At 35.8% G+C, this 19,577-nt stretch overlaps 1 protein-coding gene across 1 annotated transcript in view; it reads right to left on the reverse strand.

Moving 5' to 3' along the window:
* Positions 1-19,577, reverse strand: part of cacna1ab (calcium channel, voltage-dependent, P/Q type, alpha 1A subunit, b) — a 149,966-nt gene that overhangs the window by 60,467 nt on the left and 69,922 nt on the right. The window contains exons 6-12 of the mRNA XM_067388832.1: positions 3,329-3,420; positions 3,096-3,248; positions 2,825-3,009; positions 2,641-2,744; positions 2,139-2,254; positions 1,899-1,940; positions 1,701-1,787 (exon numbers count right to left, since the gene is read on the reverse strand). Coding sequence (XP_067244933.1) covers positions 1,701-1,787; positions 1,899-1,940; positions 2,139-2,254; positions 2,641-2,744; positions 2,825-3,009; positions 3,096-3,248; positions 3,329-3,420 — 779 coding nt within the window. The remainder of the gene's footprint in view (positions 1-1,700; positions 1,788-1,898; positions 1,941-2,138; positions 2,255-2,640; positions 2,745-2,824; positions 3,010-3,095; positions 3,249-3,328; positions 3,421-19,577) is intronic.

The following is a 19,577-nucleotide window of genomic DNA, read 5'->3' on the forward strand; positions in this document are numbered from 1 at the left end:
ATAGCACCTTTAAAAGTTGCGTCTCAAAGCGCTTTACAAAAACATATACATAAAATAGAATAGGGGCAATAAAAGGTAGAAACATGCATTAGAACACATTTCAAGACAATATATAGGTTATAGGCTAGCCTGAAAAAAAGTCTACAAGAATTTTCAGCTGATGAAAATGAGCGGTGAACAGGTGAGTATGATGATTTCTGAAGGATCATGTGACACTGAATACTGGAGTAATGATGCTGAAAATTCAGCTTTGATCACAGGAATAAATTACATTTTGAAATATACAACAGAAACCAGTTAATTTAAATAACTGTATTTTTGATCAAATAAATACAGCCTTGGTGAGATTAAAACATAAAAAAATGCTTAATGTTTACAAAAAACTTTTGACCGGTACTGTACATGCAGTAAAGATAATCAATGTAAGCATTGCCTGAACCAAATTTGTGAGGATATTAGCCTAATATGTTTAAATGAAAACAAAATGAGGCAGATTGTTGTTTTATAACATTTTTGTATAACATGTTGCTGGTGGTTATACATACAGAGATAACTGGAGTAGCCAGAGCGAGCCGAGTGAAGCTATTAAGATTGCTAGTGTTGCATTTTGCAGATAATGCAGAATTAGGCTACCGAACTTTGCGAACTTGATAATGAGAAATGCCCAACTCACCTGTTCACCGCTCTTTTTCGTCAGCTGTAAACTCTTTATAAGTGTATTTTTTTCTCAGGATATACGATATCATAACTACATAGGCTTTAATGTCTTTAATGTGTTTTAATGTATGTTTCTATCTTTTATTTCCCCTATTCCATTGTATTGTATTTGTATGTTCTTATAAAGCGCTTGGAGATGCAAATTTTAAACGCGCTATAAATTATATATTATGATTATTTAACGCATTTAGAAGCGTAACAGACAGGTGTATGCACTAGATTTAGCATTTGTTAAAAGGTTACATGCCATTTGTAGGATGGTTTGTATTTATTTGTGAAATATGATGTAGGCTCATTTATTTATTGGTAAAACACAAAACATTTATTTGTTACTCCTCTGAGTTTTAGCTCAAACTAACCTTTGTATTTGCACATCACTTTCTGTTTGTTTGTGAGTCGAGTTTTCCTTTGCAAAGTAGATTGTGTTTGTTTGCAAAATGCTGGATTTTTTTGTTTAATTATGGCACAATATTAGCTCCATACGTAAGTACCATATTCAAGGTCCAGAAAGGTAGTAAAGATATTGTTAAAATAGTAAATGTGACTACAGTAGTTCAACCTTTATGTTATGAAGCAACGAGAATAATTTTTGTGTGCCAAAAAAAAAAACACAAAAAACAAAAACAGCTTAGGATAAAGGAAGTTATTGAATAATGTCATTATTTTTGTTTTGCGCACAAAAAGTATTCTCGTCGCTTCATAACATTAACGTTGAACCACTGTAGTCATGTTGACTATTTTAACAATGTTTTTACTACTTTTCTGGATCTTGAATGTGGCAATTGTGTTGCTTTCTATGAAAGATTAAAAAAAAACTCTCACATTTTTTCATCAAAAATATCTTAATTTATGTTCCGAAGATTTCTTACAAAAGTGGAACAACATGAGGGTGAGTAATTAATGACAGAAATTTAATTTCTGGGTGAACTAATCAATTGAATTAAATAATCATAGTCTTCCTATTTGATCTAACTGATTCTTACCAACTGCGTCTCCCATATGGTCCTCTCCTTCTTCTGGATTTAACAGGTCAGCTTTGTTTTTCTTTAATGTGGGCCTGCGACGAGATCCTGCACAAAAAAACACATTCAGGGGCCCTGTGAATTATTACTGCATTTTAGCCGTTATAGTTTGTTTAATTTCTCTTTCTTTAGCATGCACAAAAACAGAAACATTCATACTGTCTCCGGGGCCATTGTCATCCTCAGCGAGTATGACCTCTTCTGTAAAAAGAGACACAGAAAGCATTGATAAATGCTTGATGTATTCTAAATGTTAAGCTTCCAGTATTTTTACATGCATTTTCTTTATGCAAAAACACCAACAGGTCGAAGCTAATCTAAACTAATGGTTACTTTCTGCAGATAAATCAGGACATTCATTTACATCTATACATTTGTTTGTGTGTTTTATGCACAGACCTGCTTTGCAGATCCACTCCAGATATCCATTGAGTTCTCTCTCTATCTGCTGCTGACGTTTGAGCTTCAGGAACTCGCTCCTGTTCTCCACACGTTCTCTTTCTTTGGCAAACTCACTGGGGAAAAACCAGACAAATAAAAACAGACAGACAGAAAGATACCTGTATAGTTAGCAACTTATTAATCAAAAACTAATATAGGAACATTGTTTTATATAAATGATGGATGAATAGAACAACAGATACAACAGACACAATAAATAGAACATATAGATAGAGGTAGACATATAGATGAAGATGATAGAACAAAAGAATGATGGATGGGTGGATGGATGGATGGATGGATAGATAGATAGATAGATAGATAGATAGATAGATAGATAGATAGATAGATAGATAGATAGATAGATAGATAGATAGATAGATAGATAGATAGATAGATAGATAGATAGATAGATAGATAGATAGATAGATAGATAGATAGATAGATAGATAGATCTTACCCTGAGAGGACACCCAACACCAGATTAAGCATAAAGAAGGATCCTATGATGATAAGGGGAACATAGTACATCCAGTTCCAGGCACTCCCTAAGGCATCATTGCTCTGTAATACACACATATTTATCAACATATTGTAATCTGGATCCAAAGTATCAATGTTAAATCATTGCCTTTAACTCTTACGTAATAAAGCATATCAGTCCAACCCTCCATGGTGATGCACTGGAAAACAGTAAGCACGGCAAAAAGGACGTTGTCGAACTGTGTGATGCCATAGTTTGGCCCGATCCAGTATTCCATACAATACCCTTCCTCACACACTCGAGCAGGAAGAGCTTCACCACAGGGCTGTTCATCATACATCTCATCTGAATAATGTAAATGCACAGGGTTTGGTTAAAGGCATACAATTCAAAGGTCAACATTTTTTCTTTTGTCTTTGAGAAAAGCTCACGTGTGACATTGTCGGTGCATGTGCGGTGGAATTTGCCCATATAGAACTCCAGGCCAATAATGGCAAACATAAGGATGGCCACAAATAAGAGCACGCCAATTTGCAGAAGTGGAATCATGGCCTTCATGATGGACTTCAGCACCACCTGCAGGCCTGGAGAGTATTGATATTATTGCATGTTCCGCAAAGAGCTCTGACATTCATAGATCAATGCAGACAGAAAGAACACTTACTTGGAATTCCTGACACCAATTTTAGCGGCCGCAACACTCTGACTGCTCGCAATGTCCGCAGGTCTAATTCTGACCCCACGGAGGACAGGATACTGGAAGACAGAAGAAAAGAAAACAGAGAGAAAGGAGGCAAAAAAACAGTTAATTCCTGTTCATTAAACCCAACAGCTTTAATCTACTTTCTGCTCTTCCATTCGTATTAAGTCATCTGTTCATCAGGACTTTTTCCCCTTCTCCTACGACTTTACATCTCCTTCAAAGGGAAGTTTTATTATCTAAATTCTGGGGACAAATTTGTGCCCAAACTATAGTATAGTCACATGCATACACACTATCCTGAGAAGAGGTCAATCGCAGGTAAATAATTGATCACACACTGCTCTGTTCTCACATCACACACTGGTCTGATCATCTGATCTTTAAATGTGTGTGTGTGTGTGTGTGTGTGTGTGTGTGTGTGTGTGTGTCAGGTAGCAACATATTCAGTTATGACAGTCAGGGCATTCATGCATTCATCTTTTAATTTTATCCCACTGTTTTTATCTCTTTTTTGTCTCTTGTCCCTTAATATTTTGTTGCTTATACATAATCAATACTATAAACCATATATATATATACAACAGTTCGTTCTGGTCTGGTTCTCAAATCTGATTAGCTGAGATGTCTTTCCAGCCATGCAATAGTCTACCAGTATCGCCACGGGAGCCGTTTCACTGTTTGTATCATTCTGCTTGAAGTGACTGTCATGGTGGCCGATCAAATCCACCGTATTTTTTTACAAGCACTACACTTGTTGTACCATGAACTGTAGTTTTTTTTAGGCGAGAATGTAGTTGTTTAGATCTGAAATAAGTGACTCATATTTAATCATAGCACCCATTTACAATTTGTTTAGACGTTTTTGGAGATGCGAGCTCCAGGCCGTCAGCAGCCGTTCAGTGCTCGTTTAACCACCGAGAACAGCTTCATCTTGGCTAGTGCTTTAGGGATTAGGCTGTCTCTTATAGTGGTTAAACATTAGATATAATTCATTTTGGGTACATAAAACAGGCAATCTATGGTCTTATTAATCTATTACTTGTTCCTGAGCAAATCATATTGGGCTATTTTAAATTTAATAATTAATATTAAGCCTATATTTAACTTACATCCTGTAGAGCACTGCTTTTGTACATTTGACTGAATTGTACAATTGTGTTTATTTCATATAGTCATTTATAAAGGCTATTGTTGTTAATTTAAATACTGTTGTACAATAAATATTATTTCATATAAATAATATGTTGTATTTGGTATTGAGAAAGAGTCCATTAGTGTGTAATATGGATTGAATGAAAGTTACATTAATACGCCATTAGATTAAGGCAAACTTTATGAGTGAATGAGTCAGTCACAAGAGACTTTTAAATTAAAACGGACTTTTGTAAAAAAAAAAAGGACGTTGTTTTAGCGCTGTTATGGAAAATTACCTTAACTGTAATATGGACAAATACAAAGATTGCTTTCCTCAGCGGACATTCAAACAGATTTTTATAATGGATATAATATTATGGACATTGACCTGAAGAATTAATGTTATACACAGGTAATGCTGTGACATCTTAGAATTAGTAATGAAGCCTCAGTCAAAATGTCAACTTGAGATGGCGGAAGGAAGTAGTTCTGCAGAAAAGAGGGTTTTAAAGAAATGCTGTCAAACTGTTGTATAAACGCAATATCACACTCACACATGCTCATATACAGCCAAATTGCATGGCTACTCGTGTGATATTGCTCGTATATCAAATTGAAAATTTAGTTGAAAAATTGTACTCAGTATTGAGAAATGTACATAAAATGTTTAAAAATGATAGTACATTTACCCCTGTATCTAAAAGAAAAAAATTCAAATAATAACACCGACAGTGAACTGACACTGAATTCAGGTTTTAGCAGGCAGCTGTCCTTTCTTGCACTTTTTCCAACAGTTTTTCATTCCCTTCTGCTGTTGCCGGTATATTCAGCGTTGCCAATGTTGCTAAGAGCTCATTCATTAGTGGTTATGATATAGAGCGCCAGCCACTGGCTCAGTCAATAGGCCTTTAACTGCTCTGCCATCATATGCAGCAAACACCTACGTAAGCTAAAAGAAAAGAGAGAGAATGGATGGATGGATAGACTTAAGCGAGACTGGACAAAATGCAGCAAACTTGTCTCCTGACTCATTCTCTAATGTCTTCAGCTCTTCCTGTTAAGCCGTTCCATTGGCAAGAACACTGTGACTAATTCAATCAATGATCTGAATCATATTAGTTATTTTGTGATGTCACATGGGGCAATAATGTTTTGAGAATGAGGAAGAGATGGCGCCAACCCTATATAATAGGATCTGTCTCGAATATTCACAACCAAACCTAAATTGAAAACCTGATCACAGATCAGTAGGCTGTGCCCTCTTTGAGCAAACTCAACTGAGATATTTGGATGGAACTGTCAGTAATTCATTTACATATATCTGCTGTCTCACGTAACAAATAACACCTATTTATGACCCATCTTGTGTGATTCAATAAGCCTGAGACAGATGCAAATCTACATTTGACACTTAAAGAACTGATCAGAGATCAGGACTAAAGTGCTTCGGCTGCTGATATAAGATCAGTTTACACTTTATTTTGTGGAACAGTGGATACTTAGATGCGGGAAGGAATAAACTGCCTCCAGGTCAGGCGGTGAAAAACACTTTATGTACAGTAAGTGCAGTCAGGATAACAGAGCACAGCTGACTGCGCTGATATCCTACTACACTAAAAGGCCTGCGGTATTTTTGATGGAAGAGTGGACTGACGTGTGTGTGTGTGTGTGTGTTAGAGAGAGGAGTATGTGCAAGTTTGAGACAGATGGAGAGAGGAAAAGAGTGTGTGTGTATATGTGCAAAAGTTTGAAAAGAAAGGCTGTAGCCCCTGCGCTCGGGTTATAAAAGAGCAACCCTGTCCATATCTATTTGGCTGATAAGAACTCTCTGTTGTGAGCTGTCAAAGAAAGTGCCTTTCATAGGAAACGGTGTTATTTTGAACACAACACTAATACTGACTGGCTAATACTGAAATAGGTACAATTTATGATTGATAAATGAAACTTTAAATTACATTTTTATATTTTCTGAAGAACATAATAGTATATTGTGGTTGGCCATGGAAAAACATGATTCTATGGTACTGTAGGCGGCTGTCCAGATGTTGTTATGTGATTGCTAATAAGTTCAAAGTGGTTTTTAGCACATTGCTATTTGGTTGCTAGGTGGATGCTTATTGGCCCAGTGAAAAAGCTCATCCACAGTGATATACAAGACAGCTAGCTGTAAATGGCAATTTAACTAACTATTTAATTTTTTAACTATCAATTTTTTAACTATCAGCAAGGTTTCAAACTGTTTGCTCTGAAAATGTAACAATGTACAAACTACCATTTGCGTTCATGTCAGTGTTATTTTAGTATCACTGAGATACTGTAATAGCTTTTGGATATTAATATTTTGGATAAATTTTTATTTTTATATTTTCCATTTTCATTTTAGTTAAAGTTTTACTGCGTGTTTTTAAAAAAATATGTATATATTTTTTATTCATTTTTTCTGTTTAAGTTTGATTTATTTTAGTACATTAAGTTAAACTAAGCTTTTGTAAAACCTATTTCCACATTTTTGTATCTGCAGTTGGATCAACAGAGGGTTATTACAGTGCTTCCCACAGGTTTGAAATATACTTGCTGTGGTAGCCGGGTGAAAAATCCTCCTATTACCCACGGCACAAAAATGGTCTACTACATGTGACAAACAAACAATGTGCATTATTATGCATTGTAAATTATGCAGAATTTCAGCATTTAAATGCTTCTCCATTTCCTATGTTCTCCTTGCTATCATATAGTGTCTCTCTCAGTGAATGGGACACAGATTTTACTAGTAAAATTTATAAAATGAATAATATATGTCAAATTATGTTCTTAGTCTTTTCTTCCTGTGGGGGAGACTACAATATTTACTATGAATTAAATGGAAATCAAATTAAATACAATTTATTGTGTAACCAAAATACCATTAATGCCCAAAAGAAAAAGAAAAAAAAAACTTTTAATTACTTTGACTTTGACTACTTGACTTTTAATTATAAACAACCCCGAAATACACCAGGACTCTTATTTTGAAATGTATGTACTATTGCAGGCTGATCCTTCAGATTCTTACAACCGTATAAAACATTTTATATAAAGGCCATGAAGTAGACATTGTAATAATTCATCAACTTGACTTCATTAGCAATCGCTTGGCATAATTCTGCACTTTTCACTGATTGAGAAACACTTTGAAGCAGTCTGAACATACGCCTTGTGACTTTGCAAAATGCAGCGCCCGTGGGAATGTCAGCGGGAGTAAACAGTTCTGATGCACACATAACGAGCAGGTACGAAACGACTAGCTATTCGATCACGGATGGTTTCATTATCTTGCGCGGATATAAAAGTATAAGAGGATAAAAATAATAAAAGCAAAAATGTGTCTCCAAATATACTTGGGCGGCCGTTATTATAAGTGAGTGGCCCGCCCAAGTAAAGTCTATGTGTGGGAAGCACTGTATTAACAGAACAGTTATTGTAAGGGTAGGTTTATCACTGAACATTGTATCATACATTGTCTACTCTTTAAACAGCCTTATGATAAAAATAGAAGACTATGGCAACAGCTTTCTTACCTGTACGCAACGGCGTTTTTTCTTTGGATGGAACTGACGGAATGGCCTATGCTTGGCCGAAACACTGTTTTCATGGTCAAACAGTTTGAAATGTTGACTACAAACAGGTTTTTCAGATCTTTAGTCACAACATATTTGCGATTCTCTGCATTTAGCCACTGCCTACAATGCTCTGGATCCTTTACTGGAAAGTGTAACTCACTCCTGCTAAATGTTTACTCTTTAAATTTACCACCCAGGAACAATACAAGTCAACACCATTATGACTAAAAGTTTGCTAAGAAGTATTTGCTACTAAAACAATGTGGTGTTTTACTCTGGTAAGCGTATCCTTAGCAGGTTTTTTTCTCTTTTTCTCTCAACCACTTTCTCTAGTCAGGTAGCAATGATTTCAACATTTTCTTTGCCTTTCTACTGTATAGGCAGCCAGGTTTTACTGAAAGCCAATTTCGCCAGGGGTGAAGTACCCCTTTAATTGCCAAATAAGTCTCTGTATTTCTCACAGTGTTTCAAGAGGTAGTCACTTCCCTCTCTCTCAGCACCAGTGGGAGAGTCCTGTGAAGGGAATGAAGTGTGATTTGGGACACACTGGAGAGGAAAGATTGAAAGACACATGGTTAGCCCTGAGAATGACAGAGCAACAGAGAGAGGTAAAGGGAAAGAGAAAGCCTCCCGGCCCCTGGGAGAGGACGATGACAAGGTGTTATAGAGGAAGGGAGTGAGGGATTCACAGGAGCGTCAAGGCCTTCGTCTGCTGGGGAAAACCTGACAATCAATCAGAGTACAAACATTGACGAAAGGCCTCTCTCTTTTTACTTTTTCTTCCTACACCAGTTTATCACTCCTTCTCTTCTCTATTGAACTGTAAGTCCTGTGTTTGTAACATTATACATGATAATCAGAAAATTAGCACCCTTGAAAGACATATCATAACCCAAATATGAAATATGATTGACAGAAAGGATTTTCAGATTTGGAGAAAGGGGCGTGGCTATGTCTGGTAGAAGTTAATGAAATAGCTGATATTGTTTACAGTTTATGTGTGTATGATAATATATTAAGATACATATTACGTTCATATGTGTATGCTTTAAGAATGTTTCTAAGAATAGATTCTGAGTTGTCTTGCTCATTTACTTTAAAAAAAAAAAAAAAAAAAAAAAAAGATGTGGATGACGGTCGTGGAAGTCTCTCTCCAACATCACGCCACCAGGTCTCTCCCCATTCACGGCATCACCATAGCAACCGGCGATTCCTCTTTTACGGAGTCTCCACGGTTACCAGGCTCCTCTCATTCATAACCGTTGCCGCGGCAACGGGCCCTCTGTCATTGATGGAATCTCGGTATTGCCGCGGCAACCAGGCCAGAAGTGAGAGATAAAGTGTCCCCTTTCGATTGATCTCCATTCCCTTACCCTTTTATACGGCGAGGATTCTCTGACTGACCACAGTGTCATACTTATCCGCAGTTTAACCACTGACTGCATACAGTCCGCCTCATTAGCATGTCCTCTACATGTTGCTCATGTTGTCAGCATGCAAAAACAGCTGGTTCCTGCAATAAAACGGTGCAGGAATCCTCCAGCTTTTCGTTCACGCTGAATCTAGGTCATCCTGATATGCAGCCGAACTCTACATTATTCAATGCTGTACACTCAGGCCGGGGCATCTGGGAATACACTGCATTTGTGCGGTACATGAAGGTGTTTGTTTGGGGAGTGCGACAGTGATCTGGTATCACGATCTATTTACTTGAACGAAAGTTTATAAAATAGGCCTCTTGTTTGTGGTGGAATAGGTCTCTTCTTTGTTAACTTCTCATATCAGGCTTCTGAGTGAGAGTTTGATCTAATCAGCATGTCTTCAGACTACTGGAAGAGTCCGTTTTCACCACTGGGAAGATGATATTACTTAATTCCTTAAAATGTATCATCCATTCCAAAATGGTATTCTCCTCCTCCTTGACTTAGCTTTCTTTAGACTTAGTCATTGATAATGTTGACATACCTGTTATTATTGCTCACACTTAAAGGGATAGTTCACTCAAAAGTGAAAATTTTGTCATCATTTACTCACCCTCAAACAAGCAGATCTCGCCCCCCATTGACTACCATAGTAGGGGAAAAAATCTGCTTACAATGTAACAAACATTCTTCCAAATATCTTCCTTTATGTACAGCAGAACAAAAAAATGTATAAAGGTTTGGAACAACTTGAGTGTGAGTAAATGATGACAGAATGTTCATTTTTGGGTGAACTATCCCTTTAAGGTTATGGATTTAGATTAGCCCTTAAGTCTCAGCATTACACCTTGGTGCACTTGACCTGCACTATTTGTGCAGACATGACATACCCAGAATCATGTTGCTTACTATGAGAAGTAAACCAAGATTTGAGCAAAGTTACAAATGTAGGGGCAAAAATTTTGCATTGGTCCACTTTTTTTTATTTAGGATTTTTTTTTTTTAAAGAAAATTAAAACTTCTATTGTACAAGGATGCATTAAACTTATAAAAAATATATAGTAAATATGTTTATGCATTGAAATGTAACCTATTATAAAGGTTTCTGTTATAAATAAATGCTCTTCTTTTAAACTTTCTATTTAAAGCTAAACTTTTTTTGTGTTCAAAATTTACAAAAATTATATAATGAGAACGTACAACATGAATCCATTTTCCAAACTGTGTTTTTGTCTTACCCTGTTTATATTCTGACTATTTCAGACCGGACTGGTATTATTTCTGATGCCGCAGAGTATCACAGTAACTGCGTGACTCGCCATAGACATAGACGGAGAAAAGTAGCTCCGGCTACAATGTTCTTCCGCAAGATGCATGCAGTTCTGTTTATTAACCAAAAATCGCAGACTGCAGCTTTAAAGAATCTTTAAAGATGGTTTCCACAAAAAATTAAGTAGCAGCACAACTGTTTTCAACATTGATAATAATAAATGTTACTTGAGCTCCAAATCAGCATATTGGGATGATTTCTGAAGGATCATGTGACACTGAAGACTGGAGTATACATGATGCTGAAAATTCAGGAATAAATAACATTTTAAAATATATTAAAAGAGAAAACAGATCAATTAAATTGTAATAATAATAATTCAAAATATTACAGTTTTTGCTGTATTTTTGATGAGTTAGTCTCGATCGACCTCACGTTGGAACGTATATATTCTATATTTAGGAATTATATTTCAAATTGCGTTATTTTTATATGCGTTATAATAGTAGAAATATCTGTATTAGGTTTTACATGAAAATACTATTACAGTGTTACTTGCAATTTCTTAGTAATTATTTGTCAAATTTACTAGCAAATTCTGAGAGAAAATACTACACCAAATTTTTTTCAGTGTACCCACAGATTTTTACCTGGTGGACAATATATCTTTAAATATCCTTTAGATTTAAATTGAAGGAGCGACAAAGTCATAACAAAGGACAATAATATCACGGTTTTTTTGCTCCTGCTCTCAACACAGCTGATGGTCACTCCCTCTCGCTCCTTGTTACCAAGCACCCGCGTTTCCTCTGCATCCTCACGTTCCCCCTACCTCTCCCTCAGCTCCCTCCTTTTTCCACGAATGCTTTTTTTTCATATTAGTCCCCCTTACGTTTGTGATGAAAGAAAAATGAGAGTGAGAGAAACACGGAAAACCTCTTTCACCCTTTACAACTACATAACACACTGATGCAGTGTCTCACTGTTACACACACACTCTCTCCCTCCATTACTGAGATCCTTACATTCTCTCTCTGGCTTTCTGTTGTCGTCCTTCCCACCTGTCCTTATGAGGCAACCAGCATGTGTGTGGCCCTCTCAAGGACAAGAGAAAGAGCAACTTCACAAGCACACACAAGCAGAAGGTGTATGTTAATGTCTGTAACATGACATGTGTGTAGTAAGAGAGAGAGAGAAAAAGAGAGATAGAGAGAGGTTTTCTACCTCTGTGAATATTGTACCTCTGCCATCATTTCCATTATCATTATTGCTCTGCAGTCATTTAGAGAAAGACATCCATCCCTTCACCTCCATATAGGGCTTAACCACACACTCACCCTGAAACACACTTATTCTAACATCAACACACACTCATGCACAAACACACTTCACTTAAAGTGCATCTATTCCTGAAACACGCTTTTAACCTGGTGTCCGGTCGGCGCAACGGTACTGTTAACACAGACATAACTTCCTGGACATGTTCTCAAAAAAGATCACGTAGACACAAACGCATAATAATAATATGGTGGCAAACATTTTATATTTGAAATAACATGCACAATTAAGCATAATGCTTAATGTAATACACTTTAAAGGCACAATATGTAATTTTTGGCCACGAGAGGTCGCTTATTTAAAACAAAGGCATTGCTTGATGACGCCTTGATTTTCACAGAATCATGGGAGGTGTTGTCTTCACGTCTACAGCCGTTGAAAAAGAATCTGATGTGCCTTGGGCAGAAATCGTATTCATGGATGAGCTAATGTATTAAAGATTAATTAACATTACTATAGTATGAAGCAGGGTGTGGCTGAAAGCCGTTGGAGCTGAACGAGGCCGCTGGAGTGATTGCTAATGAGAGACGAATGCAACACACAGCTCAAGAGCTGCAGAACTTTTATTATGCCTCAGTCGCCACTTCCGCTTCTTCCAGTCAAGTGTATGTTGGGTAATGTAGACCTGTTTTATCATATTATATATATTTGTGTGTTGAAAGTTGTTATAATTCTACTCTGTATGTTCGCTCGACTGCTACTATCCGGTTGTTAAGTCTGACGTCACGCGGCAGCGCTTCCGGGTCCTAGCGCTCTATCTCATACCACAAGAAAACAACAAATGGTGCTAATATACATACACGATGTGGTGTAATACTACAAAAAAAATATATAATTACAACCTTTATCTCCATATCAAAATTCCAGATGGCCAGACAATGATTCATCTTTTATAATCATTAAAATATTAATATCTGTGATGCTGTGAGCACGGAGACTGTTGTGTAGACTGTAAGTATTTAAAACTTTTTTAAAGGATTGATGTTTAATATGAATAAATAGCGCTCATAAACGGCCGCCGATGGCATTCTCAAGTGAAACGAGTCGAGGCTTGGACCCGGAAACGGCGTTCTTTACGTCACAACTTAACAAGCGGATAAGACACTTGTTGCACATTGCAGTAAGCTAGATCGATATTAGGCATGGTAAAACATGGTACTCACAATAAATCAAGCAAACCAGATTTAAACAATAAGAAATAAAATATATATAACATTGTTCTTGTGGTTTTTGTGTATTTGAATCCAAAAATTGTAACATATTGTAACTTTAAAGGGTTATTGAGTGAGTATACCCATAAAATGGTGACAGTGTGTATTGGATCAAACAGAAACTGGACTGCTTGCATGAATGGATTGCAGTGACACACAATCTGCAAATAAATAGGTCATATAATGCCACTTTTACAAGATGTAAAATAAGTCTCTGATGTCCCCAGAGTGTGTATGTGAAGTTTTAGCTCAAAATATCCCACAGATAATTTTTTATAGCATGTTAAATTTGTCACTTTTTGAGGGTGAGCAAAAACACTCAATTTTTTGTGTATCCCTTTAAATGCAAATGAGCTGCTGCTCTCAAGAAGAGGGCGGAGTTTCAAGAGCTTGTGTCACGCAGGCTCACTTAAAATGTTAGAAACGGTTCAGCCTTTTTATGTTCAAAACTGAGTCAGACAATGATGGAGAGTGGGATGTGTTGTAAAATGACTACAGAGCCAGAGAATATATGCTGCATGAAGACAGAACAGGTATAGTTTAGTTTAATTACGATTATAACTTGTCATGTTGTTATCTTGCTTTTATGACATGCTATTGCATTTGTGTTACATACTATATTGCAATAAAATGGCCTCACCCCCTTTGTTGCGTGTTCCCGGGGGCAGGGTTTATGTATATTTTAGGATTAGTGATGTCACCAACCTGGGAAGAAGCTCGTTGTAGTCCCTACCAGCCGTTTGTTGTAGTCCTTAAACAGAGAATTCTTTAAAAGAAAATATCTCCCTTTGCATTGAACTTTCAGCGTCATAACTTTGCAGATGTTGTTTAAGATCTAACAACAACATTACACACTAACTAAAGTTTAAAAAGTGAAATCATAATAAACCACCCCTTTAATCAAATGTGCCAGAATGTTGTTCCATGTTGTTAACAACCCATCTTAGTCAATATATTACTGTTTAAAAGTTCCTCTCCTCCATGATTTAAAAATAAGTGACTATATGTGAGTGTAAACCAGAGAGAGTAAGAGAGAATGATAAAGTGAGAAAAGAAGAGAGTGGTCCCTTCTCTGGCCTTCCATGGTTCTCTCTTCTTACATAACACTGCAATGGAAGCCTGCACATGGCAGTGCTAAGGTGTGTCCAGAAACTGAGAAATCTTCTACATGCTAAACCGTGGTGTTATTCTCGCTCACTCTCTCGCTCTTTTCCCTCTCTGTCTCCCTTCGCTGTGTGTGCCAGTAGTGAAGTCACAGATTGGCACGGAGCAGGCAGCCAATAGCCAGCGCAGTCACGACTCAGGAATCTGCCAAGTAAGAGCTGTACATTGGCAACACGCGCACAAGCAGTGGCATTGGTAATGCAGAATGTGATAGGGAACTAATAACGGTTACAGGTTCATAATAGCAGTACTACTATTTATTTAAAACAAAAATGAAAAATATTAAAATTTACTAAAATAAAAACAAGCATTGTTCATTATATATACATATAATATACAATATCTATATTATAAATTATATATGCATCTATTTTATATTAATATCTTTCATTATGTACAAACACACATTAACTGACATTTAAAAAAAAATCCTGATGCTGAAAAAGCAAGTTCATGTCATTATTTGTCAACTACTCAAATGCAGATTCAACATGAGCTCTTTCAGACTGTCCGCTGTGACCAGTGACCGCTCTGTGACCAGCAGCAAACTCTGCTCAGAGGTCATGAGAGTCTGTCACTCTGCTGTCAAGCTTCATTGACGTCTTGATGTAAAATCTACGAGGTGAAACTAAAATGTAGAACTAGAGTTTTCAAGCTGATGGAGAGGCACTCGAGGGAGTACTGCAACCACAGGCCTTGTCAGAAGCAACATCCTTGCTCAACTGACACTAAAGAGCATTTCAGACACTAAAAATGGCTAAACATTTAATGAATGAAATGTAATGACATCCAATATTCTGGTAATTATTTTCAGACTAATTCTAACTGGAGTTCTTTATTCCAACACAAAAAAAATCAGATTTCTTTGCCAGTCGAAAGGCTGAAACAACCTCAAACTAATGTAGCAGCTGATAGCAGCCAGTTTTCATTATGTCATAATCATAGTTTGATCATGACAACTCTCTGGATAGTTTTAGCATGTTATTGAATATGACGATGTTAATGTATTTGGTCAAGGCAGACTAAATCTGCTATGCTGAACTAATAGTTACACAGACAAGCTGCTTTGAGTATGTAAGATATGCTGCTGCTGCTGCATAAATAGACAGACATAAATCCTGTAGCAGATCTAGACAGGTGGAGCTGGGGAAGGAGGAGGGTTTCAGAGGAACTCTGATAGTGCGCTGCAGGAGTAGCTTACAGAAAACAATGAACTGGACTATTAAAATGTTGAGCGATGTTGAATATCATTGACTGCGATCAGCTTTCATGACTGAACTAGATATTTATTATATCTGCCTTTTCAGGCCATTATAACTGATATGTCCTCACATTTTTAGAAATAGCTAATCATATTTAAAGAGTTGTGTTTTGCATGGTGGCAGAATGAGGAAAAAATTGGCTCTGTAAAACAACAACTTTAAGACCAAGAAAAAGCTTTTGCCAGCTGGTAATGTTGGCAGTAGACTGAACAACTGTGCAAGCAGTAAGCAGTAATCCTACTATGGCTGGCGCCCATATTAATGCCTTATTCTGCATGACTTTATTCTTAATCCTACCCAATACCTAAACTTAACAACTAGCTTACTAACTATTAATAAGCAGTAAATTAGGAGTTTATTGAGGGAAAAATCATAGTTAATAGTGAATACATGTTCCCTATATTAAAATGTTATCAAATATTTTAATCAATATTTAAAATATAAAATATTTTAAATGATCTTATTTTAATAAAATAAAAGGTTTATAATAAAAAATAAACTATTTTTGATAAACTATTTTAATAAAAAATAAAATAAAATAAAATAAAATAAAATAAAATAAAATAAAATAAAATAAAATAAAATAAAATAAAATAAAATAAAATAAATAAAATAAATAAAATAAAATAAAATAAAATAAAATATTCTCTTGGACAGAAAGAGAAAAAAAAGCACACAACATGACATTCCAACATAACAGTATGCGTGTGTGTTTGTTTCAGTAGGTAAAGGTGTGTATGAGTCTGACTGTAAATAGAAATCAAAGCTACAGGAAGCAGCGTGGAGGATGCATTGTATCATCAAAGTGTAGCTCTTTCTCTCTAACACACACATACTGTAACCACACACACACAAATACTGCTGTGAAAGTCAGCTGATGCTTACAAATGTGTCCAATGTGTGCACACAGCAGTCGACGGTGAGTAAAAATGTCTGTATTGAGGATGTAGTTAATGATTAGCCATGTTCAGTTTCGCAGCTGTTTGTGTGTGTGAAGATCTGGCTGTGTCTAAAAGCGGGGCTAGTTGATTGATCATCTGCAGTAGTGAAAAGCAGGTTACTGCAGCAGCTAACGAAAACACACACACCCGCTCGCCTTGCTCCATTACGTTTCCCTCGTTCTCATTCTCTTCCCTTCCCCCTCCACCTCTATCCTCCATGTTCTAGTTTTTTTCTCTCCTTCTTCCCATCATTTCTATTTTCAAATATAAAATATATTTACACTACCCTTCAAAAGTTTGAGGTTGGTAAGATTTCTTTGATCTTATTTAAATTTATATGCATTTATTTGATCAAAACCACTATATTGTGAAATATTATTATAATTTAAATGTTTTCTATTTTCTATATGCTTTTAAATATAATGTAGTCCTGTGATGGCAAAGTTATATTTTTAGCAGCCATTACTCCAGTTTTCAGTGCCACATGATCATTCAGAAATCATTCTATTATGCTGATTTGGAGTAACATTTCTTCTTATTATCAATGTTGAAAACAGTTGTGCTGCTTAATATTTTTGTGGAAACCATGATATATTTCTTTTAGTATTCTTTGATGAATAAAAAGTTGAAAAGACCAGCATTTATTTGAAATAGATTTTTTACATGCATTTATCGATACATTTGATGTAATGTGTCCTAGCTGAATAAAAGTATACATTTAAAAAAATAATAAAATAAAATAAAAAATCTGACTGAGCCCCAGTGTTAATTTCGTTGACGAATAATTTTCGTCATAATTTTCGTCAACGACATTTTTTCACGGACGAAAACGAGACGATGACTAAATAAAAATGCGTTTTGAATGACTAAAACTATGACTAAAATCTACTCTAATTTTCGTCAACGAATAAAAACGAGACGAAAATGAAAGAGAGGGACGATTTGGGAAGATATCCAGTCAGGACTGCTGTCCTGTGTGGAAGATGCGCACATTTGAACTGTAATGTGCTGATCTAACCGCGGGAAACGCGGCGCTGTTGCGCGCTCTACAGGCTCGTGCAGCAGCACATCTGACTGCTGCGCAATTAATGAATAGCGCACATTTATGCCATCCGATTGCTTATAAGCTAATGTTGATGAATTATGACAATGTTTACTACACGATGTTTATATGGTAGCATGTTTTAGACGGTTGAAAGAATGCATATTTATCTCCCTCATGAGCAGCCTGCTACAGTGCAGACTGCAGACATTTCAGAATAAGAGTCACGGTGTATTTCGGGATGGTTTATAATTATTATTTTTTTCCTGGTCATTATTGTTATTTTGTTTAAACAATAAACTGTATTTAATTTATTTTCTGTTTAATTCATAGTAAACTACTGTATCTTCTGTCACAGGAAGGAAAGACTAAGAACATTATTTGACACATTATTCAATATATTTTACAAGTATTATAGTTATTAAAGTAGTTATTATAGTTAACTAAACCTAAAACCAAAGAAATCTTCATTACTTTAAATAAACATTAACTGAAATAAAAGATAAATATATAAAAATGTAAACTTATAAAAATGTAAACTTAATAGTTTCTAAGCTTTAGCTTAACCTGAGGTATTAAAATAAACAAAAAATAAAAAGTTATAGACATTTAAAAGCAAAAACTAAAAGACATAAACAAAAAATTACTAAAACTTTTAACTAAAATTACAATGAAAGCAGGAAAAACTAAAAATCAAATCTAATTTTTTTTTTAAATGAAATCTATAATAGTAGCCTACCTCAATGATAAGTGTGTCAATCCCTGAAAAGTACTGAATTTTGCTCTTTCACGTGTTTTTGCACTTGAACGGTCAAAAAACGTCCGCTTTGGTGAGCAAAGTACAGTTGGGTGAACATAAACAGTTTGGGGAATATCAGATGTACCTATATCAGTGTATTGGATCTGTGGAAGCATTTTTATTGGAAATGCTTAATGCTTACAATTTAACTAAATTAGATTTTAGTCGACTAATTCTACTGTAGATTTAGTCGACTAAAATCTTATGATATTTAGTCGACTAAAACTAGACTAAAACTAAAACAATTTCCAATGACTAAAATATGACTAAAACTAAATGGCATTTTAGTCAAAAGACTATGACTAAAACTAAATCAAAATTTGCTGTCAAAATTAACACTGCTGAGCCCAAACTTTTGAGTGATATATATATGAGTTGTCTGGCTATCACCAGACCAAGCTCAATTTAAAATTGAACATTGGTCTGGAGAGTCTGTATGTATTTTCTACTGCAAAAGAGGCGTGATCAACGAGCATTATTCACGCAATTGGATAGTCCTTCAACCAATCAGATCAACGATCCCGGGTGACGGATTTTTCCAAGCGACGCGAAAACTCCAGACAGGTTTAGTTTGTATTGGTTTGTAGCATTGATCAGCTGTTTGCAGAAGCAGCAATGGCATCGAGCGATTTTTGCAGGTTGTGAAAAAAAAACATGAAAGTGAGTGGAATTTACACCCACTCGAGCGATTTGTTTGCTAAACTAAAGAATTCATTCAGCATCGTCAAGAGGTTAAAAGGAATTGGATTGACGGTTGTGCTTGCCGTCGCTTCTCTATCGTCATCGTGTTATACCCGTCAATAGCGAGCAAGGTGGATAAGCCAGTCTGTGATTGGTTCCTGCAAAAGTGTAACAGATGCAGTAGAAATGAATGTACGGGTTTCCAGACTGAGTTGCCGGGCGAAATCAAATCGCCGGCAGATCAGGCTGGGTTTACCCAGTCTAATATATGAGTGTGTATATATATATATATATATATATATATATATATATATATATATATATATATATATATATATATATATATAT

Source organism: Chanodichthys erythropterus, chromosome 6 (assembly GCF_024489055.1).
Source record: "Chanodichthys erythropterus isolate Z2021 chromosome 6, ASM2448905v1, whole genome shotgun sequence".
In the NCBI taxonomy this organism is placed as follows: Eukaryota; Metazoa; Chordata; class Actinopteri; order Cypriniformes; family Xenocyprididae; genus Chanodichthys; species Chanodichthys erythropterus.